The 17403-nt window shown below is 44.6% G+C and overlaps 1 protein-coding gene across 1 annotated transcript in view; it reads right to left on the reverse strand.

Annotated features, from left to right (window-relative positions):
* Window positions 1–12103: 12103 nt before the first annotated feature.
* The window catches only part of kiaa1958 (KIAA1958 ortholog), a 117401-nt gene continuing 112101 nt past the window's right edge, over window positions 12104–17403 (reverse strand). The window contains exon 4 of the mRNA XM_078571135.1: window positions 12104–14649. Coding sequence (XP_078427261.1) covers window positions 13837–14649 — 813 coding nt within the window. The 3' untranslated portion in view covers window positions 12104–13836. The remainder of the gene's footprint in view (window positions 14650–17403) is intronic.

The raw sequence follows: 17403 nt of genomic DNA on the forward strand, positions 1-17403 counted from the left end.
AGAGGGTATAAATTTAAGGTAATTGATAAAAGAAGCAATGGCGACATGAGGGACGAGTTTTTTAGACAGCAAGTAGTTTGGATCTGGAAATGTACTGCCTGAGAGTGTGGTGCAGGCAGGTTCAACAGGTGGCTTTCAGAAGAAAACTGGATTATAATCTGATAAAGTGTGTGTGCGTGAGATGCAGTGTTAGGATGTCAGGGGTGAATGCCAAGTGTTAGGGTGTGGTGTAGGGTGAGTGATGAGGAGTGTGGGGCATTGAGCAGTCTGAGAGTTGGGTGGCGTGCTGGGTCGGAGATGTGATGTGCAGATACATTCACTCATCTTGACCACCTCAGCAAGATCATTAAACTTCTTCAGGCACTGCTGCCCGGTCTGTGGTCTCACACTCTGGGCATTGATTACTCTTGTGACCCATTCCCACCCTCTTCTCAGGGTGACTCTGGAAGGTTTCTTACCCCCTGTCAGAGACATGGCTTCCCTCCTGGATTCAGCCTCCCGGCAGAGTGCGTCCAAGGCACTGTCACTGAATCTGGAAGCCCACTCCTTAACAGCGAAATGGCTTCTTGGTGAGTGGCCAAAACCAATTATCCTGCAGTGCTTTGTTGCATCTTCACTTTTATAAAGAATGTGTGCCTTTAAATAGGGGAGGCTGCCTGGAACACCCTGGTGAGTGCAGAGGATGGCTGCACTGATAATGGACATGAGGTGGGTTGAACAATGTTCTGTCTTACCCACCTTGTTTCCAACTGCCCAACAGTCCCACTAGAAAATGTGAATGTTTGTGGTGTGTGAGGACAGTGTTGGGACTAACATCCTGTGGTTGGATTACCCGTAAAACATTCACCATCAGGACTTACACATGAAGACTGGCCACTGGAGTGAAGCAACAGAGGGCTGGCAGAGCCCGTGGAACTGTACGCCAGCAAGAATCAGTGTCAGCACGAGAAGACTGGAGAAATATGGAAACTAAGAGCCCAATGAAATAGTGGATGCCAGGGGGAGTATTATATAGCAATTGATTCTGAGCAATGAGTTATGTGTCTACGCTAATTTCAGATGACATCTGAGCACTTAACAGAGCAGAATCATAGCCTCAGGCCTGAGCCAGTTATCAGGTGAAAGCTTCAGAAAATGCCTTATTTCAAATTAGAGAGATTTGAATTTTAATCTTGTGCTACAAGTTCTTTGGCTGGGGAACAAGGGAAGAGTTTTATTTGTGGAATAAAATTTTCGTGGGACTTCTCCCCATTTCCTGTTGTAACACAGGGCATTGGTGTGACCGCACCTCGTGTACTTTGTTCAGTTTTAAGGAGATAGTTAACAGAAGGTCCACCAGGCTGATTCCAGGGATGAAGGGGTTGTCTTCTGAGGAATGGTTGAGCAGATTAGGCCTATACTCATGGAGCTTAGAAGAATCAGAGGTAATCTTAATGGAACATATTAAGGGGGCTTGACTGGGTAGATGCTTATTTCCCCTTGTGAGGGAATCTAGAAAATGGGGGCATGGTTTCAGAATAAGGGGTCGTCCATTTAAGACAGAGATGAGGAGGAATTTCTTCTCTCAGAGGATCTTTGGAACTCTGCCCCAGAGAGTCGTGGAGGCTGGGTCATTGAACATATTCAAGGGTGTAGACAGATTTTTGGGGCAGGATTTTACGGCCACTCTCGCCAAAGTCATGGACTTGTGAACGGATGGCCGCATTTTATGGCCCCGCCCCCACCGCGACAGGGCCGTAAAATTCCGCCCTTGAACTATAAGGAAGTCAAAAGTTATTGGGGGGGGCAGGGAGGAAAGCGGAAGTGAGGCCACAATCAGATCAGCCATGATTTAATTGAATGGTGGAGCAGGCTCAAGGGTCAGTATAGCCTACTCATGCTCCTAATTCATATGTTCTTATGCGAAAACCAAAGAGAAATGGCTCAAATAACCCTTAATGTCGTTTTCCAGAGTTTCTGCCGAGCTTCTGCCAAAGTTACAGTGCAAAGATTCAAGGACGAACCCCCGTGGAAATTTTTAGTCCACTTTAGATTTTGCCGAGGTGAAGCGGGAGACACACAAAGATCAGGCAGAGAGCTTACTGTCCAAAACACTCCCCAAGTGTCTTTACATTTTTTAGATATATAACCCCAAGGTATCTCTGTTTCTGGAAGTCATTCGCTGTTCATGGAGAGTGCCAAGTTTAAGTTGCGGTTTGCTTTGCTCTGGTGATTGTGTTATCGGGTTAAGCTCGTGTCTTTAACGGTTCTATGGACAGGAAATTCATTCACGCAGTGCCACTTCTATTGACTTACCTCAATTCCCTGGGAGGACAAGCACTACTTGCGTGTTGACTGTGGCTTTCAGCATTGATATGGGCGCACACAGCTGCATCCCCTGGAAACGGTACCATCCTGACTTCACACAGCCCATCTAGCTGATGTGGATACTGAAACTGGCCATCGCAATTGCTGGCAAATGTCTGCATTGTCCACTCTTCAGTAAAGAAGCGTGGAGCAGCAGAATAGCATCTATGGTGGTTACAACCTGATTGTCGGTAAGTGAAATGTATTGAATTATTTCCACTAGGAGGTGTTTGAAAGTACTCGGGAGTGTTTCTGGAGGTGTTTTGGTGAATTTGCCAGTATTGCCACATCATCACAGGGGTCGTGAAGGAGTAAGGTAACCAGTCCAAACGGAGGCTGAAATGGGTATCAGGATAGCAGTGGCGGTGCTTCTGGGTCTGTGGCAGCACAGGGATACAGAGCAAGAGGCTGTGGAGGGGACAGGCTCTGCACGATGCTCTCTGCCAACTTGGGAGTCAGACTCCTCCAAGTCTTTGACAGTGACAGCTTTCTGGCAGGCCTGCCAATGTAGCCAGCATCTTGGTGTTCATCCTTATCAGTGCTCTCCAGTGTGCCATCCCATCAGGTTCTCATCCAAGTCCCCTGCAGCAGAACCCATCTGCGACCTCATCCTCCATGTGAGCTGGCACATGAAGCACCCATAACTTGTGGCCTGGCTGCGGCCCACTCGTATCCTGATGACTCACCACATGCAGACCCTAACTCTATACCATCCTTCAAGGTACGTGCAGTGCCAGTATCCGAGTTGGGGGCTGTGTGTCAGATCATGTGATGGGGCCTCTTCATTCATGCTGTGCTGTTACTCTCTCTCTCTTCCTCCAGGGGTTGCAGCAGTTGGCAGCAGTTCTTGGGTGCCTGAAAGCAGGTACTCAGAAGGGGATGAGTGGTGTGAGGGAATTAGGGTGTGGTGGGATGCAAGAGGTCCATGATCACAGCATCTGCAGCTTGTTCATCATGCCAGATAGCAGGGATGAGGGAGAACTGGGAGCTGAGAAGGGACATAAGGTAGGAACATGCCAACATCCTCAATGTTCACAGCGATGTTGGATGCCACGAGTCTGTCACAGCCAATGATATGGAGAGCCCTTCCTCTCTAGGGTTCAGGAGATGCAAGCATCCTTGTTCCCTGCTGGCTCTGCTCTGCTCCCTGTGATTATGGGCCACCTTGTCCTGCAAGAGAGAGGGCAGAATGCCAGTGATTGTATTGCACTGTGTGGGTGACGTTCCTGCCATAACTGAATAGCCAGATACGTGGAGGCATTGAGAGGTGGGTAAGGTGAGGGCTGACAGCATTGGTAGCTGTGTGAGGGCGAGCTGAAGTATTTGGATGTTATACGTGAGTCCTGAGTGCCAGGGAATGTTGCTGGGTGAGTGATGGGGGTGTGGTGCATTGAGAAGCATGATGGGTTCATGGTGTGGTGGGCAGATGTCATGTGAGGACCCTTCAAAGATATCTGCGATCCTCCAATTCTGCCCTCTAGCGCCTCTGCGATTTTTATTGCTTCACCATTAGCAGCCGTCCCTTCAGCTGCCTGGGCCCTAAGCTCTAGAAATCCCTCCCTAAACCTTTGTGCCTCTCTCTCCTTTAAAACCTACCTCCTTAACCAAGATTTTGGTCACTTGTCCTAATATCGGGTTACACAGATCGGTGTCAACTTTTGTGTGATTCCGCTACTGTGAAATGACATGGGGTGTTTTACTGTCAAAGGTGCTGTACAAATGCAAGCTGTTGTTGCTCTAATCAGGCCTTGAGTACTGCATCTATTTCCAGTCACCAACAATTGATCATCGCTCGATCACTAGAGAGAGAAGAGGGAAGAGGCACAAGGATGAGTTGCACTGTCCAGGATATGAGCTGTGAGGAAGCCTGAACAGACCTGGGTTTTAGAGCCCAGTAAAGCAGGGGTTCTGGGAAAACCCTTGAGGAATTTCCTGTGAATTGAGCAGTGATGCTCCACGGGGTTTCTTGTAGTAAAGATCAGGGTTGCCAGGATTGTGCTGGGGTCTGCAGGAATTAAAGATGAATCCCCCAGACCTGACTGCAAGCAAAACCTAGGAGGAAAATCATGAAAAAAACGTGTTTATTTTCTTTCAACTCTTCAGTTTAATAGTTATAAAAAATGTTGGAGATAGTGGGGGGTTGGTAAAAGGGTTATTTGACAGGGACGGGTAGTTGGAGGCAGGTGGTTATGTACTGAAACCTCTCGAAACAAATCCAAAGTGTTGGCAACCCAAAATTCAGGGAGTATTTCTTGCAGTGTTGTTTGGACCCAGTAAAAATGTGTGTGGTGGGGTAGGGGAAGAATTCTATTAAAGTTTACCATAAGATTTGATGAATATTCTCGAAGGTAAATTGATAAAAGTTTGTTAGAGCTGATTGCACAAGGTATGCAAACGGAAGTGATTCATTCAGTGATTTCTTGAATTCTTTGTCTAAATACCTTTTCTCAGATTGGAGTTTTGTAACATATTTTCACTGGTACAGAATGCCTGCAGCCCTCCATATTGCACATTCATCCCATCAAATATGAACAAAAGTTCACAAGTTGAGCCAAGGCAGGTGAGGTTATATTGGGTCAGACGAGCTTTTCCTCTATTTCCCCATAACATTTAATGAGTTTGATCGAGGCAGTGATCAAATGGATTATACCTGGTCTTTTAAAGGCTGAGTAGCCAATTATCAATCCAAATTTTATGGTTCAACCATAGAGTGTTCCTGATCAGATGTTGACAGTTCTTGTGTTTCAAGCATGAATCTGGTGGACAAACTTGTGTGATGTCATGAAAATACAAAGTCTTTTAAATGGGCTTTTTTTTTAGGTTTTAATTTCCCCTAATCTGAGTTTAACAAAAAAGTGAAATCAACCACGAGCAAAAATATGCTTTTAACAATCATAAATAACAAAATATTTGTGATAACAAAAAGAAACATTGGGAAGTGCACAAGCACGCAATAGAAGACTTGCATTCATCTAGCACCTTTCACAACCCTAGGATGTCCCAAAGCACTCTGCAGCCAATGAAGTACTTTTGAAGTGTAGGCACTGTCATAATATAGGGAAACACGGCAGCCAATCTGTGCAAGCAAGCTCCCACGAACAGCAATGTGATAATGACCAGAAAATTCTTTCAAAGTGATGTTGGTTGACTTTACAGCAGAACAATTACAGAAGAAATAAATGACTAATGAAAACAATTTTATATGTTTACAAAGCACAATGCTAAAAGGATTGGACAAGCAATGTCTCCAGTGCCTCATTCTCCAACTTAGGGTGCACCTTATATTAATGCTGACCATTGTTAAGGAGGGAAAATGCAAGGAATTCATTGTATGGGCTGCTTTTGAGTGGTTTGAGAATGTGAAAAGTGTTACATCAAGACAAATTCATTCATTTGAGACATTCCCTACATCATGCGGGCAAATTGGTTGTGTTTGTCACATTGTTCAGATGTTTGGTGTTTGCTGGTTTTATCAAGTGTAACTCAAAATTCTGGAATCTATCTTTTTTGGGAGGGGACAGGAAGAAATGTTAGAAGAACTGTGGAATCTTACAACACATTTGGCCCATCATACCTTGGGTGCTGGGTCTTTGAAGGAGTTATCCACCTAGTCCCTCTCCCCCTGCTCTTTCTTCTTGGTCTCCAAACTTTCTCCCTTCAAATATGTATCAAATTCACTTTTGAAAATTATGATTGAATCTGCTTTCATCATCACCCTTTCAGGCTGTGCCTTCCACAGTAAATGCATTTCTCCGCATCTCCCATGACATTGTTTTTGTCAATTATCTTTAATCTGTATCGCCTGCTTCGTGACATACCTGCCAGTGGAACCAGTTTCTCCCTATCCATCAAAACTACTCATAACTTTCAATACATCTATTAAATCTCCCCTGAACCTTGTCTGTTCCAAGAACAAACCTAGTTTCTCCGGTCTCTCCAGGGAACTGATGTCCTTCATCCCTGGGACCATTTGAGTAAATCTCCTCTGCACCCTCTCCAGGGCCTTGACTTCCTTCCTAAAGGGTGGTGGCTGCAATTGGACACAATGCTCCAGATGAGGCCTAAGCAATTAAACAGGTGGTCAAGTTGAGCCCTAAAATTGGAAGGCTCAACCTATTACTGAAGTGGTACCACTTCATCCAGGAAGATGGTATGAGGTTGACTATGTGCCCTGAGAGGAGACATTTCTTCAGTTGTTGAAGGATCTGGAGATTGGTTGAGGGGAAGATAAGGCTCACCTGGGGCATTTAAGCCCACCCAGTCGAACTGCCCACCAACAATCACTGCTTAGACACACTTGAGCAAGGTAGTGCATTGTGTTGTGACCAGGAAAATGTCTTAGCAAGGATCAGGAGAATTGGTGAAATGTTTTTTAAACTTAACTGGTAACTGTCAAACAGAGGAATACTTGCTCACAAGATGGTGGGAGGGGTTAATTTATAATTAAGAATGCAATAAATGATTCCTCAGTACATATACAAATGCATGAATCAATGTTGCTGGAAATGCACAACATATAACATTAACCAATTAATTTGTAGCATCAAACCGCCTTTGGAAAAACAATTTGCAGCTTGGATCATATTCAGGGCTACAGATGATGTGTGGAAATAGTATTTCAAAAACAACATAATTAAAAACTCTGGCATTCCCTTATTAAAATACCGCTGTGGTACATTGAAAGAACACACAACACGGGGAGGAACATGCTGGACATTTCACATGGTTTTATTTTTGAATAATATCATCCCCAGCGACCTCACAACCACAGTTCACAAGACCCCAGTCTGGTTGGGAAGGGCAGGGCTAATGAGATCCAATGAAGAAAATGAAATCCCAGCACTAAGCATGCAGGTAACACCTCATGGAGTAGTGACCTGGTACTTAGAAGAGAGCTCACAGAAGTTTGAGAACACTTATTCACTGCTGGCGTATAATGGGTTTCTTCTGTTTACTTAGTAGAAAACTGTCCAGTATTTAAATTCCCCACTGTTACACAAAGTACCTATGTACAATTCTGCTTGTTTAACACCAGGTTACAAGCTTCAATTAGCAAAATTACAATCTATGTTGGAATTCTGAAGGGGGAAAAGGAGAAACAGAGTGAGAAAAAGTAGTTTTAATAATGATGAACCCAAGTGATAATACAAGTTTACAATAAACTGAGTGAACACAAAGTACGAAAGCTTTCTAGGTGTTTCTCATAGAATCACAAAATGATAGAGTACAGGAGGCCATTTGGCTTCTCGTGTTTGCTCAAACTCTTTGCAAGAGCTAGCCAATTAGTCCCATTTCCACGCTCTTTCCCCATTGCCCCGTAATGCTTTTCCCTTTTAAGTATTTATCCAATTCCCTTTTGAAAGTTAATGAATCTGCTTCCACCACCCTTTTAGGCAGTGCCACTAGATCTTAATTCACTGCATTAATTTTTAAAAATTATTTTCCTCAGGTTACCTCTGGTTCTTTTGCCAAATTACCTAAAATATGTGCTCTCTGGTTACTGACCTTGTTGCCACTGAAAGTAATTTCTTCTCATTTACTCTTATTAAAAAGTTTCACAATTTTGAACACCTCTATCAAAAATCCTCCTAGCCTTCTCTGCTCTAAGAAGCACAACCCCAGTTTACTTAATGTCTCCATGTAACTGAAGTCTTACATCCCTAGTATCATTCTAGTATGTCTCCCTGCATCCTCTTTGAGTCTTAACATCCTTACTAAAGTGCTCAGAATTGGCCACAACATTCCAGCTGGGGCCCAACCAGTGTTTTATAAAGGTTAACATGACTTTCTTACCTATGCACTCTATGGTCTGTTTATGAAGTCGAGGATCCGGTATGCCCATTTAAACAGTTTTTTTCAATTTGTCCTGCCACCTTTACTCTTGTGCACGTGTAGACCCCAGGTCTCTCTGTTCCTGCACCCCTTTAAAACTGTACCACTTAGTTTGCTTCTCCTCAGCCTTCCTATCAAAACGAATCACTTCACACTTTTGTGCCTTGAATTTCATCTGTCAGATACCCGTCCATTTCACCAGTCTATGTTGCTGGAAATCTGAAACAAAAAACAGAAAATGCTGGAAAAACTCAGCAGGTCTAGCAGCATCTGTGGAGAGAGAAACAGAGTTAATGTTTTGAGTCCGTATGACCCTTCAGAGCTCTGAGGAAGGGTCATACAGACTCGAAACGTTAACTCCGTTTTTCTCTCTCCACAGATGCTGCCAGACCTGCTGAATTTTTCCAGCGTTTTGTTCTTGTTTCAGATTTCCAGCATCCGCAATATTTTGCTTTTATCATTATGTTGCCCTGATGATGATTGTTACTACCCCCCTCACCGCTTACTACATTTCAGAGTTTCCAGTCACCTCCAAACTTTGAAACTGTACTGAAGCCCCAGGTTACTGATATGTATCAAAGAGAGGAGTGTACCTAATGAGGTCACAATTGCAGGGTTCATGTTCCTGAGGTATTGGGATCAGTTCTAGGGCAGGATAAACCTATACCAATTATTCTAACATAGACTGAGAATATAACAATGTAAAGTTGAGAGCGACGAGACAACTTTCTTATAGCATGAAGTGGAGCAAGTGGGGGATGTTTCAGTGGGACAGCATGTAGGAAATTGTGATCACAATATCATTAGGCTTAGACCTGTGAAAAAGGACAAGGAACAATCAAAGGTGAAAATACGCAACAGCAGTGGGCTAATGTCTGAGTTATAAAGGGATCTGGCCCAGGTGCATTGGAATCAAAAGACTGGCAGGTAAACCAGTAAATAAGCAGTGGGAGGTCATCAAAGAGGAGATTGTTGGAGTATGGGCTGGACACATTCCCATGGGGGAGGTAGAGTAGGGAAAGGTAGGGCATTCAAAGCTAGGTCCCCCTGGATGAGAGATTAAAATGAAACAGAAAAAGGAGGCTTCCCACAACAAATGTCAGGACTCTCAAATCAGCAGGGAACCAAACTGAATACAAAAAGTACACGGAAAAAGTCTTAAGGAAATAAGAGGGGAAAAGAGAGTGCATGAGAATTGATTAGCAAGTAAAAATAAAAGAGAACCCAAAAGTCTTTTTATAAACATATAAAAAGATAGTCAATGGAAGAGGGGCACAGGGGCATGTCTGTGGTGCTAAAGGAGATGGTAATGGAGAAATTGGATAAGATAAAAATAGATTTTAAAAAAGGTTTTAGAATGGTGGGCATCCCACGAAGTAGAAAAGTCACCTGGTACCGTTGGAGTGCATCCTAAATTGCTAAGGGAAGAAAGGGTGGAATTTGTAGCAGGTCTGACCACAATCTTCCAATCCTCCTTGGATCAGGGGCTGGTGCCAGAGGACTAAAAGATTGCAAACGTTCCACTGCTGTTCAAATACAGGAGAGGGATAAACTGGGCAACTACAGTCGAGTCACCTAACATAAATGTTGGGGAAGCTTTCAGGCATTAATCCAGGACAAAATAAATCTGCACTATGGCTTAATGAATAAAAGCCAGCATGGATGTTAAAGGCAAATTGTGTTTAATTAACTTGAATGAGTTCTTCAATGAAGTAACGGAGGGGGTTAATTATGGTTGTTTGTTTGATGTTGTATATGGACTATCAAAAGGTGTTTGATAAAGTATCACATAATAGACTTGTTAGCAAAAGTGAAGCCCATGGATTTAAACAGGGGTGGGGAACCCCGGACTTGGGGCTGGTTCCAGCCCATATGGGGGGGGGGGGGGATTTCAAAATCTGCCCCCTCAACCCCGCATGCTACACTCTGGGTCAACTGCTGCCATGTTCTGATGCCGGAGGCTCGGCCACAGTCACCAGAGGCTGTGGGGAGAGAGCAAGGCCCGAGGTCCAGGAAACGGAGCGCAAGGCAGGGACGGGAAGCTGCCGATCGGATAGTGAAGTGAGAGTAACCTTGGTTGGGTGAGGGGGTAAGCAGGACACCCGGCTCCATCAACAGCCCACCACCCCTCCCCTCCCCCAACTCCACTGGGGTGTGCCTGGACAGGGACTTAGCCCCTGAGGAAGAGGCCCTGGCTCCAGGCCCAGGTGCAGCCACGGAATGGGAGTTGGCCAGAGCCTTGGGTTGTTGAGAGTAACCTGGGCTGGTTTGAGGTTGAGACAGAGTGAGAAAGGAAAGGGAGAGATATAGAGAGAGAAAAAGAGTGGGAAAGGAGAGAGAGAGACATACAGACAGAGTGGAAAGGAGAGAGAAAAAAGGGGAAAGAAAAGCAAGCAAAAATTTGAGCTGAATTTCAGGAGTGCTGTGATTGAGACACAGAAGCTCTGCTACTCATTAAGGAAAAGCAAACTCAACCATCGCACTAAAGCAGTGGGTGAGTTGAAAGTTTCTGTATTCTCTCAAAAAAAATTAAGCTGGTTTTTATGTGTGAGTGGCCAGCGACTGATTTTGTCTATGTGCAAGTGGCCCTGGATAAGAAAAAGCTTCCCCACCCCTGGATTAAATGCACAAAATTGGCTAATGGACAGAATATTGGTGAATGGCTGTTTGTCAGGCTGCAGGGAAATGCAAACTTCCCTTCTATCCCATTTCGCCAGCTCCAACAACCTGTCCCGATGCTCCTATACTGACTAGCATATATTACTGGATGTACTCTTGAGATGACAATTTTTGAGGTCCTGCTCCTTACTTTCCACCCTAGTTACTGAAATTTTGTCTGCAGGGCTTCTTTTTTTCTACCTGTTACAGGTTTCAATGTGGACCATGAGTTCTGGCTGTTTCCCCTTCCCTCTGCAAAACCTTCTGCACCCGTTCAAAATTGTAATTTACACTGGCACCTGGGAGGTAACGCACCATGCAGAAATCATGTAGGTGGTTACAGAAACACCCATCTATCCCCCTATTCCATCCCCTATGACCACAGCAGGCCATTCAGCCCATTGAGTCCATGCTGGATCTCTGTAAGAGATGGTGACTTAGTGGTAATGTCACTGGACTAGTAACCTAGGGGTCAGACTAATCCTCTGGGGTGCAAGGGTTCAAATCCTATCATGGCAGCTGGTGGAATTTAAATTCAATTAATAAAGTCTGGAATTGAAAACTAGTCTCAGTAGCGGTGACCATGAAATGATCTTCAATTGTTGTAAAAACCCATCTGGTTCACTAATGCCCTGTAGGGAAGGAAATCTGCCATCCTTACCTGGTCTGGCCTACGTGTGACTCCAGACCCACAGCAATGTGGTTGACTCTTAACTGCCCTCTGAAATGCCTTAGCAAGCCACTCAGTTCAAGGGCAATTAGGAATGAGCAATAAATGCTGGCCTTACCAGCGACGGCCAAATCCGATGAAAAAAATAAAGAAAAAAAATCCAAATCAGTTCCATTCCCCCACTGTCCCTGCAAGTTTATTTTCCTTAACGGCCCACGCAGTTTCCTTTTGATTTCTACACTTTGCTGTACCTCTCTGTACAGTGAACTGCCCCGTGACATGCTGGTTCTGCTCATGACTGTATTCTTCTGAGGTGATTGCCATTCAGCACTGAACGTGTCAGACTCCTGGAGGATATCTACACCGCCCACCTCTTCCCACCTTGGCACAGGGCCACACACTATCTAGCCTCCTGAACTCTCTGTGGCTGTGGGGTGGCTACACCTGGGAACAGGCGCACTCCAGGAAATTCTCAGCTCCTGTATGCCCTGCAGTGACTCCAGTTATTCCTCAAGCTGACGCAATTGGAAGCACTTCCTGCATGTGTGGCTATCCAGGACACATGAAGGGTGCAGCAGTTCCCAAGTGGCACAGGAATTGCAGGCAATGGGTCTCAGGTCTCTCCTCCTTTTGCTAGAAGTTTATCTACAACAACAAATAGCATTTATGCAGTGCCTTTAATGTAATAATACATCCCATGGTGCTTCACAGGAGCATTGTGACACAAAGCCAGAAAGAAACATTAGGCCAAGCGATCAAGAGCGTGATCAAAGAGGTAGGTTTTACAGAGCTTCTTAAAGAGGAAGAGAGACAGGTAGAGGGGTAGATAGGCTTGGGAAGGGAATTCCAGAACCTACAGCCCAGGCATCTGAAGGCACATCAGCCAATGGTGGAGCAATTAAAATTGTGGATGTTCAAGAGGCTAGAATTGGAGTAGCGCAGAGGTCTGAGGTTTGTGGGACTGACTGGAGGTTGTTAGGGTTAGGAAATGGTGATACCATGAAGGAAATTGAAGCATGATGAGAATTTTGAAATTGTGGTATTGGCAGACTGGGAGCCAATGTAGCTCGTCAAACACAGCAGTGATGGGCAAACAGGACTTAGTGTGAGTTAGGATACAGGCAGCAGAGTTTTGGATGAGCTCAAGTGTATGGAGGGCAGGAGGTCAGCCAGGAGAGCATTTGAACAGTCAAGCCTAGAGGTAAAACAGGCATGGGTGAGGGTTTCAGCAGCAGGTGAGCTGAGGCAGGGCAGAGCCGGGCAACTTAGTAACATGGGTCATCTTGGTGGTGAAGTGGATATGTTGATCAGAAGCTTTTGTCAGGGTTAAACATGCCACTGAGGCTGCGAAACTCAAACAGTAATCAGGGAGAGGGATGGAGTTGCTAGCTAGGGAATGGAGATTGTGGTGGGGACCTAAGACAGTGGTAGCGGAGGGGTCAAGAGAATTGGTGGTGAGGCAGAGCTGGGTGCCATCAGCATACATGTGGAATAGATATGTAGGTATGCATGCACACGTTTTTAAGTTTAGTATTCCCTGCTTCCTATGTATTATTTATGCACATCAGATTTTTACTTAATGCAATTTGGATCCCATGTTGGTATCCTCTGCTTAGTAATTTGAGTTTCATCCCCTTAGATCTAATTAAGTACTCTGATCATTTATGCATTTACTTATTTAATGTTGTCCCTTGGTTTTAAATTACTTAGCACGACCTTCCCTCTCTGCACCAAATTCCCACTCTCATCAAATTCCCAGCGTCGCACTTAAGCAAGCCACTCCATTTAGCAGGTTCACCCAACTCCGGCTGAACTCTGTTTTCCAAGCTCTGTGTTTTTTGCAGATACCCCTTCAAAAACAGACTAGTTACAACTGGTCAGTCAACTTTCAGCTACGATATTTTTAACAGCTTGTCAGGGACCAACTTACACTAGTTGACAGTTAACTAGCACTAGCTTGCAGGTTTTTTTTTAAAACAGCAAGAAAACTAGGTTAAATTTCAATTTGATTAAAACCACACTTTCTGCACTACTCACCCACTACTTACCAGTAAATTCCCACTCTCACCAAATTACCGCAGCAATAGGAATTTACAGATTTGTTTGAATTTTTTTTAAAAACGGGTTAAATGACAAGTTTTTTTTGAAAGTGTAATGAAAATACTGTAAAAAAAAGGATTATGGATGATTAAATGAGTAACTATTGCCCCCTTTCGAATAATAACACATTGTGTTTTATTTCTATCTGCTATCCATATCACTATTTTCCCCCCTTTGCTAGAAGCTGTACATTTGAAACAATCTTTTGGTCTTAAGGATGCCGACTTTCTTCAGCTGTTGGTAGAAAGGAACTTTCCTGGTTTAAGAAGAGAGGCCTGTGTGAAGGACACAAAGGTGAAGCTCTCACTTTGCTCAAGCCTGACCTTCTTTGCTAGTTTGGGGACCACAGCTCTGAGGGAGCGAAGGCCCATCCGCTGCTCCTCAAACCACACATTGTCCAGCTGGGAGAAATCTTTCCTGGCCACGAGGTAAAAGGATGACTTGGGATCCCGCTGGCTCGGAGGCCGGTGGGTGTACATGTATTTATACAACAGGCAGTACGGGCACCTCTTGAGTCCTTCTGAGTGCTCGTGGTAGATCTGTCCAAAGCACAGCTTGTTGCTGCACACCTTGCTCTCTCGTTTGACCATGTCAGTCCTGGCGAAGAAGGGCCGATTCTCAGCATCCTTCAACAGCTCGATATCCCCATACATGAGGTCCACGTGCTCCTGCAAGGTTCTCATGTTGAAGTACTGGCTGTTGAACTTCACCACCACACTCAGCAGAGCCACGGGGTTGGCGTCACCCAGGTAACCGGCCTGCCACATCTCCTCCTCGTCTTGGCCGGAGAAGTAGACGATGTTGCGGGATCGCGAGCCAGACATGCCCGCCTTGTTCAGCTGCCTCAGCTTGTCCTTCAGCTTCTGGGTGGAGGACTTGAAGACGGCGTCCCCGATCGAGAAGCCCACGTTGCCGTTCTTCAGCACGCGGTCCAGGCCGCGCCGGATAGCATGGAGCGAGGTGGCCAGGAAGTCAGAGCCATCGGTCTTCCTCACCGTCACGTAGAAGTCCTCCAGCAGCTCGTTGAGCTTTGCAGGTGGAATCTTTAACAGAGAGAAAACAGTGAGAAAATATAAATGTTGAAATCACACAACTCCTCCAGTGGTCTTCCCTTTACACACACTCCCCTCCTCACCTGAAAGGTGTTGTCTCATGACAACAGGGTGTAGTTTCATTGGTGATCCCCCTCCAAGCACCTTACTCAAGTAGCTATTGCTTAAGTGTCAGCCTAGACGGTCAATGAGCTATTTGATCGCAGTGAAGCCTGATCGAGATCCCACACATGCACTTTCCTGCAGTTGATCGTGAGCAAGAACACTGGCTGCTCCCCACTCCAATTAGCCTGGGGATACTTCCACCACTGCAGTACCACCTCGCACCACCATACCCCACTCCCCAATCCAGCGCCCTTGCATAGAGTTATTTACAGAGCAGAACATTCAGAAACCTCTCTAACTCTGCTCGGAATGGGGATCAAACCACACTCACTGAGCCATCGGATAGCCCTACTGTTTGCTTTCATAAATTACATCTATTATGACTTTTTCCTTTGAAGCCTCTTTGTTTCCTGGTCACAGCAGCCTGGCTGAAGTGTTCTCAAACATATGTCAGTGCAGCTTTCATGAGTTGCCAGCAGGCAGTCAGTGGATGGTGGTTAAATCAACTATGAACTCAGACAAGGGCAGCCAAGATCAGTGAAAAATGAAGCTCAGGAGACAAAGTGAACATTGGAAAATGGAAGGTACATAGATAGGTTCTTGATTGGTAAGGGGATCAAAGGTTACGGGGAGAATGGGGTTGAGAAACTTATCAGCCATGATTGAATGGCGGAGCAAACTCGATGGGCCAAATGGCCTAATTTCTGCTCCTATGTCTTATGGTCTTATGGTACATTTAATCCACATGTAGAATATGGCGTGCTGAGGGGAAAATTGATTTCTTGTCTCCTTTCTCAGCACCTCTAAACTTTATGAAGTGGCAGTAAGTAAAGGCAATCCGATGTTGGCTATATTGTCTTATCAGTTGTTTTCAAATTGCCACAGTATCCTGTAAAAAGCTGTAAAGTATCCTTGCTCAGACCAAACCTTACACTATCTGGTATATATGATCTCTGGTATAAACGGGCAGTGCACAAGAGATAATCGAGGCTGATTGTGTTTTTTTAAAATTCATTCATAGGATATGGGCACTGATGACTAGCATTCATTGCCCATTTCTAATTGCCCTCGAGAAGATGGTGATGAGAGTGGGAGCAAGAAGGAACTCTAGGGAGTGGCCTTGAAAAGAAATGACCCTGAGAGGACTATGAAAATTACATGAGATAGTTAACGGCAGAGAAAGTAAACCTGAAACAGTAATTTCAGATACTCCAGGGCAAGATTCAGTGTTGAAAAGGATGTTTAGAATACATAAAAATAGCTTTTTCGTTACAGAATGAGATATAAATAGTTGGAATGCATTGCATAAGAAACAACAGGTAGGACAGGGTTGTTATTGTAGTAAGATTAATTTAATTTCCTTAAGAGAGGATTCAACTGGCACATAGGGTCACCGACCCTCCAGAAATGTCCTGAAGTCTCCAGGGATTAAAGGCCTGGGCAATGCAATGAGCGACACAGGAGAAAATAATTTAAAGCTTCTACCCCCTGCCCCCTTTTTTATTGAATAGGGAGAGGCAGTCGGAGACAGGAGGTCATGTGGGGAAAGATCCAGAAATACGTCCAGAGTTAGTAACATGAGCTACAAAAATCGACAGCTTCCCTGCCTCCCCCTGGGAAGACAACTTGCCTCCACACGCCATGTCCCCAGGTGAAGGTGAATGAAGCCAAAACACCCGGGCTTATGTTAAGTCACCGCGCTCACAAATTTACTGAATAAGAGACCCCACGAGGGAAACAGAATGTTCAATCCAATTGGTCTATGCTGGTGTTTCTATCCACATAAGCCTCCTCCCACCCTTCCTCATCTAAATCCCAGCATAACCTTCCATTCTTTTCTCCCTCATGCACTTGCCTAGCTTCCCTTAAAAACATCGATGTTATTCACCTCATCCACTCCTTGTGGTGGTGAGTTTCACATTCTCACCATTCAATGCCAGTTCCTCTGAATCAGTCCCCTTCCACAATCCAACCACGTGAATAAAAAGGAAGATCAAAATGAATATAAGTTCCTTTCTAACCCTTCTATTCCTAAAAAGGTACTGATCGTGACAATAAGCCCTTAAAGTCAACCTTTAAAACAAACTCCTGTAAGAGCAGCAAGTCTATCCATGTGGACAATAGTATCATTCATGTAGCTGGTCGTAAGGTTTGTAGCAATAGGTTTAAACAATTGAAATAAGGGAAACATTCAAAACCATGACCACAAAAAGAGATTACAAAAAGGCTACAAGAGATTCATTGAATCATAAAAAGATAAAGCACAGGCGGTGATCATTTGGACCACTGTGTCTGTGCCAGCTATCTGAAAGAGCTGTCCAATTTCGTCTCACTAAAACAACTTATATTTATATAGCGCCTTTAACATAATGAAATGTCCCAAAATGCTTCATAGGAGCATTATAAAACAAAACATGACACTGAGCCACATAAGGAGATATTTGGACAGATGACCAGGAGCTTGGTCAAAGTCGTAAGTTTTAAGGAATGTCTTAAAGGAGGAAAGAAAGGTAGAGAGGTGAAGAGATGAAGGGTGGGTATCCCAGAGCTTGGAGCCTAGGCAACCAAAGGCACAGCCACCAACAGGGGAGCAATTATGATTGGGAATGTGCAAAACGTCAGAATTAGAGGAGTGCATGT

This window comes from Cetorhinus maximus, chromosome 2 (assembly GCF_964194155.1).
Source record: "Cetorhinus maximus chromosome 2, sCetMax3.hap1.1, whole genome shotgun sequence".
Classification (NCBI taxonomy): Eukaryota; Metazoa; Chordata; class Chondrichthyes; order Lamniformes; family Cetorhinidae; genus Cetorhinus; species Cetorhinus maximus.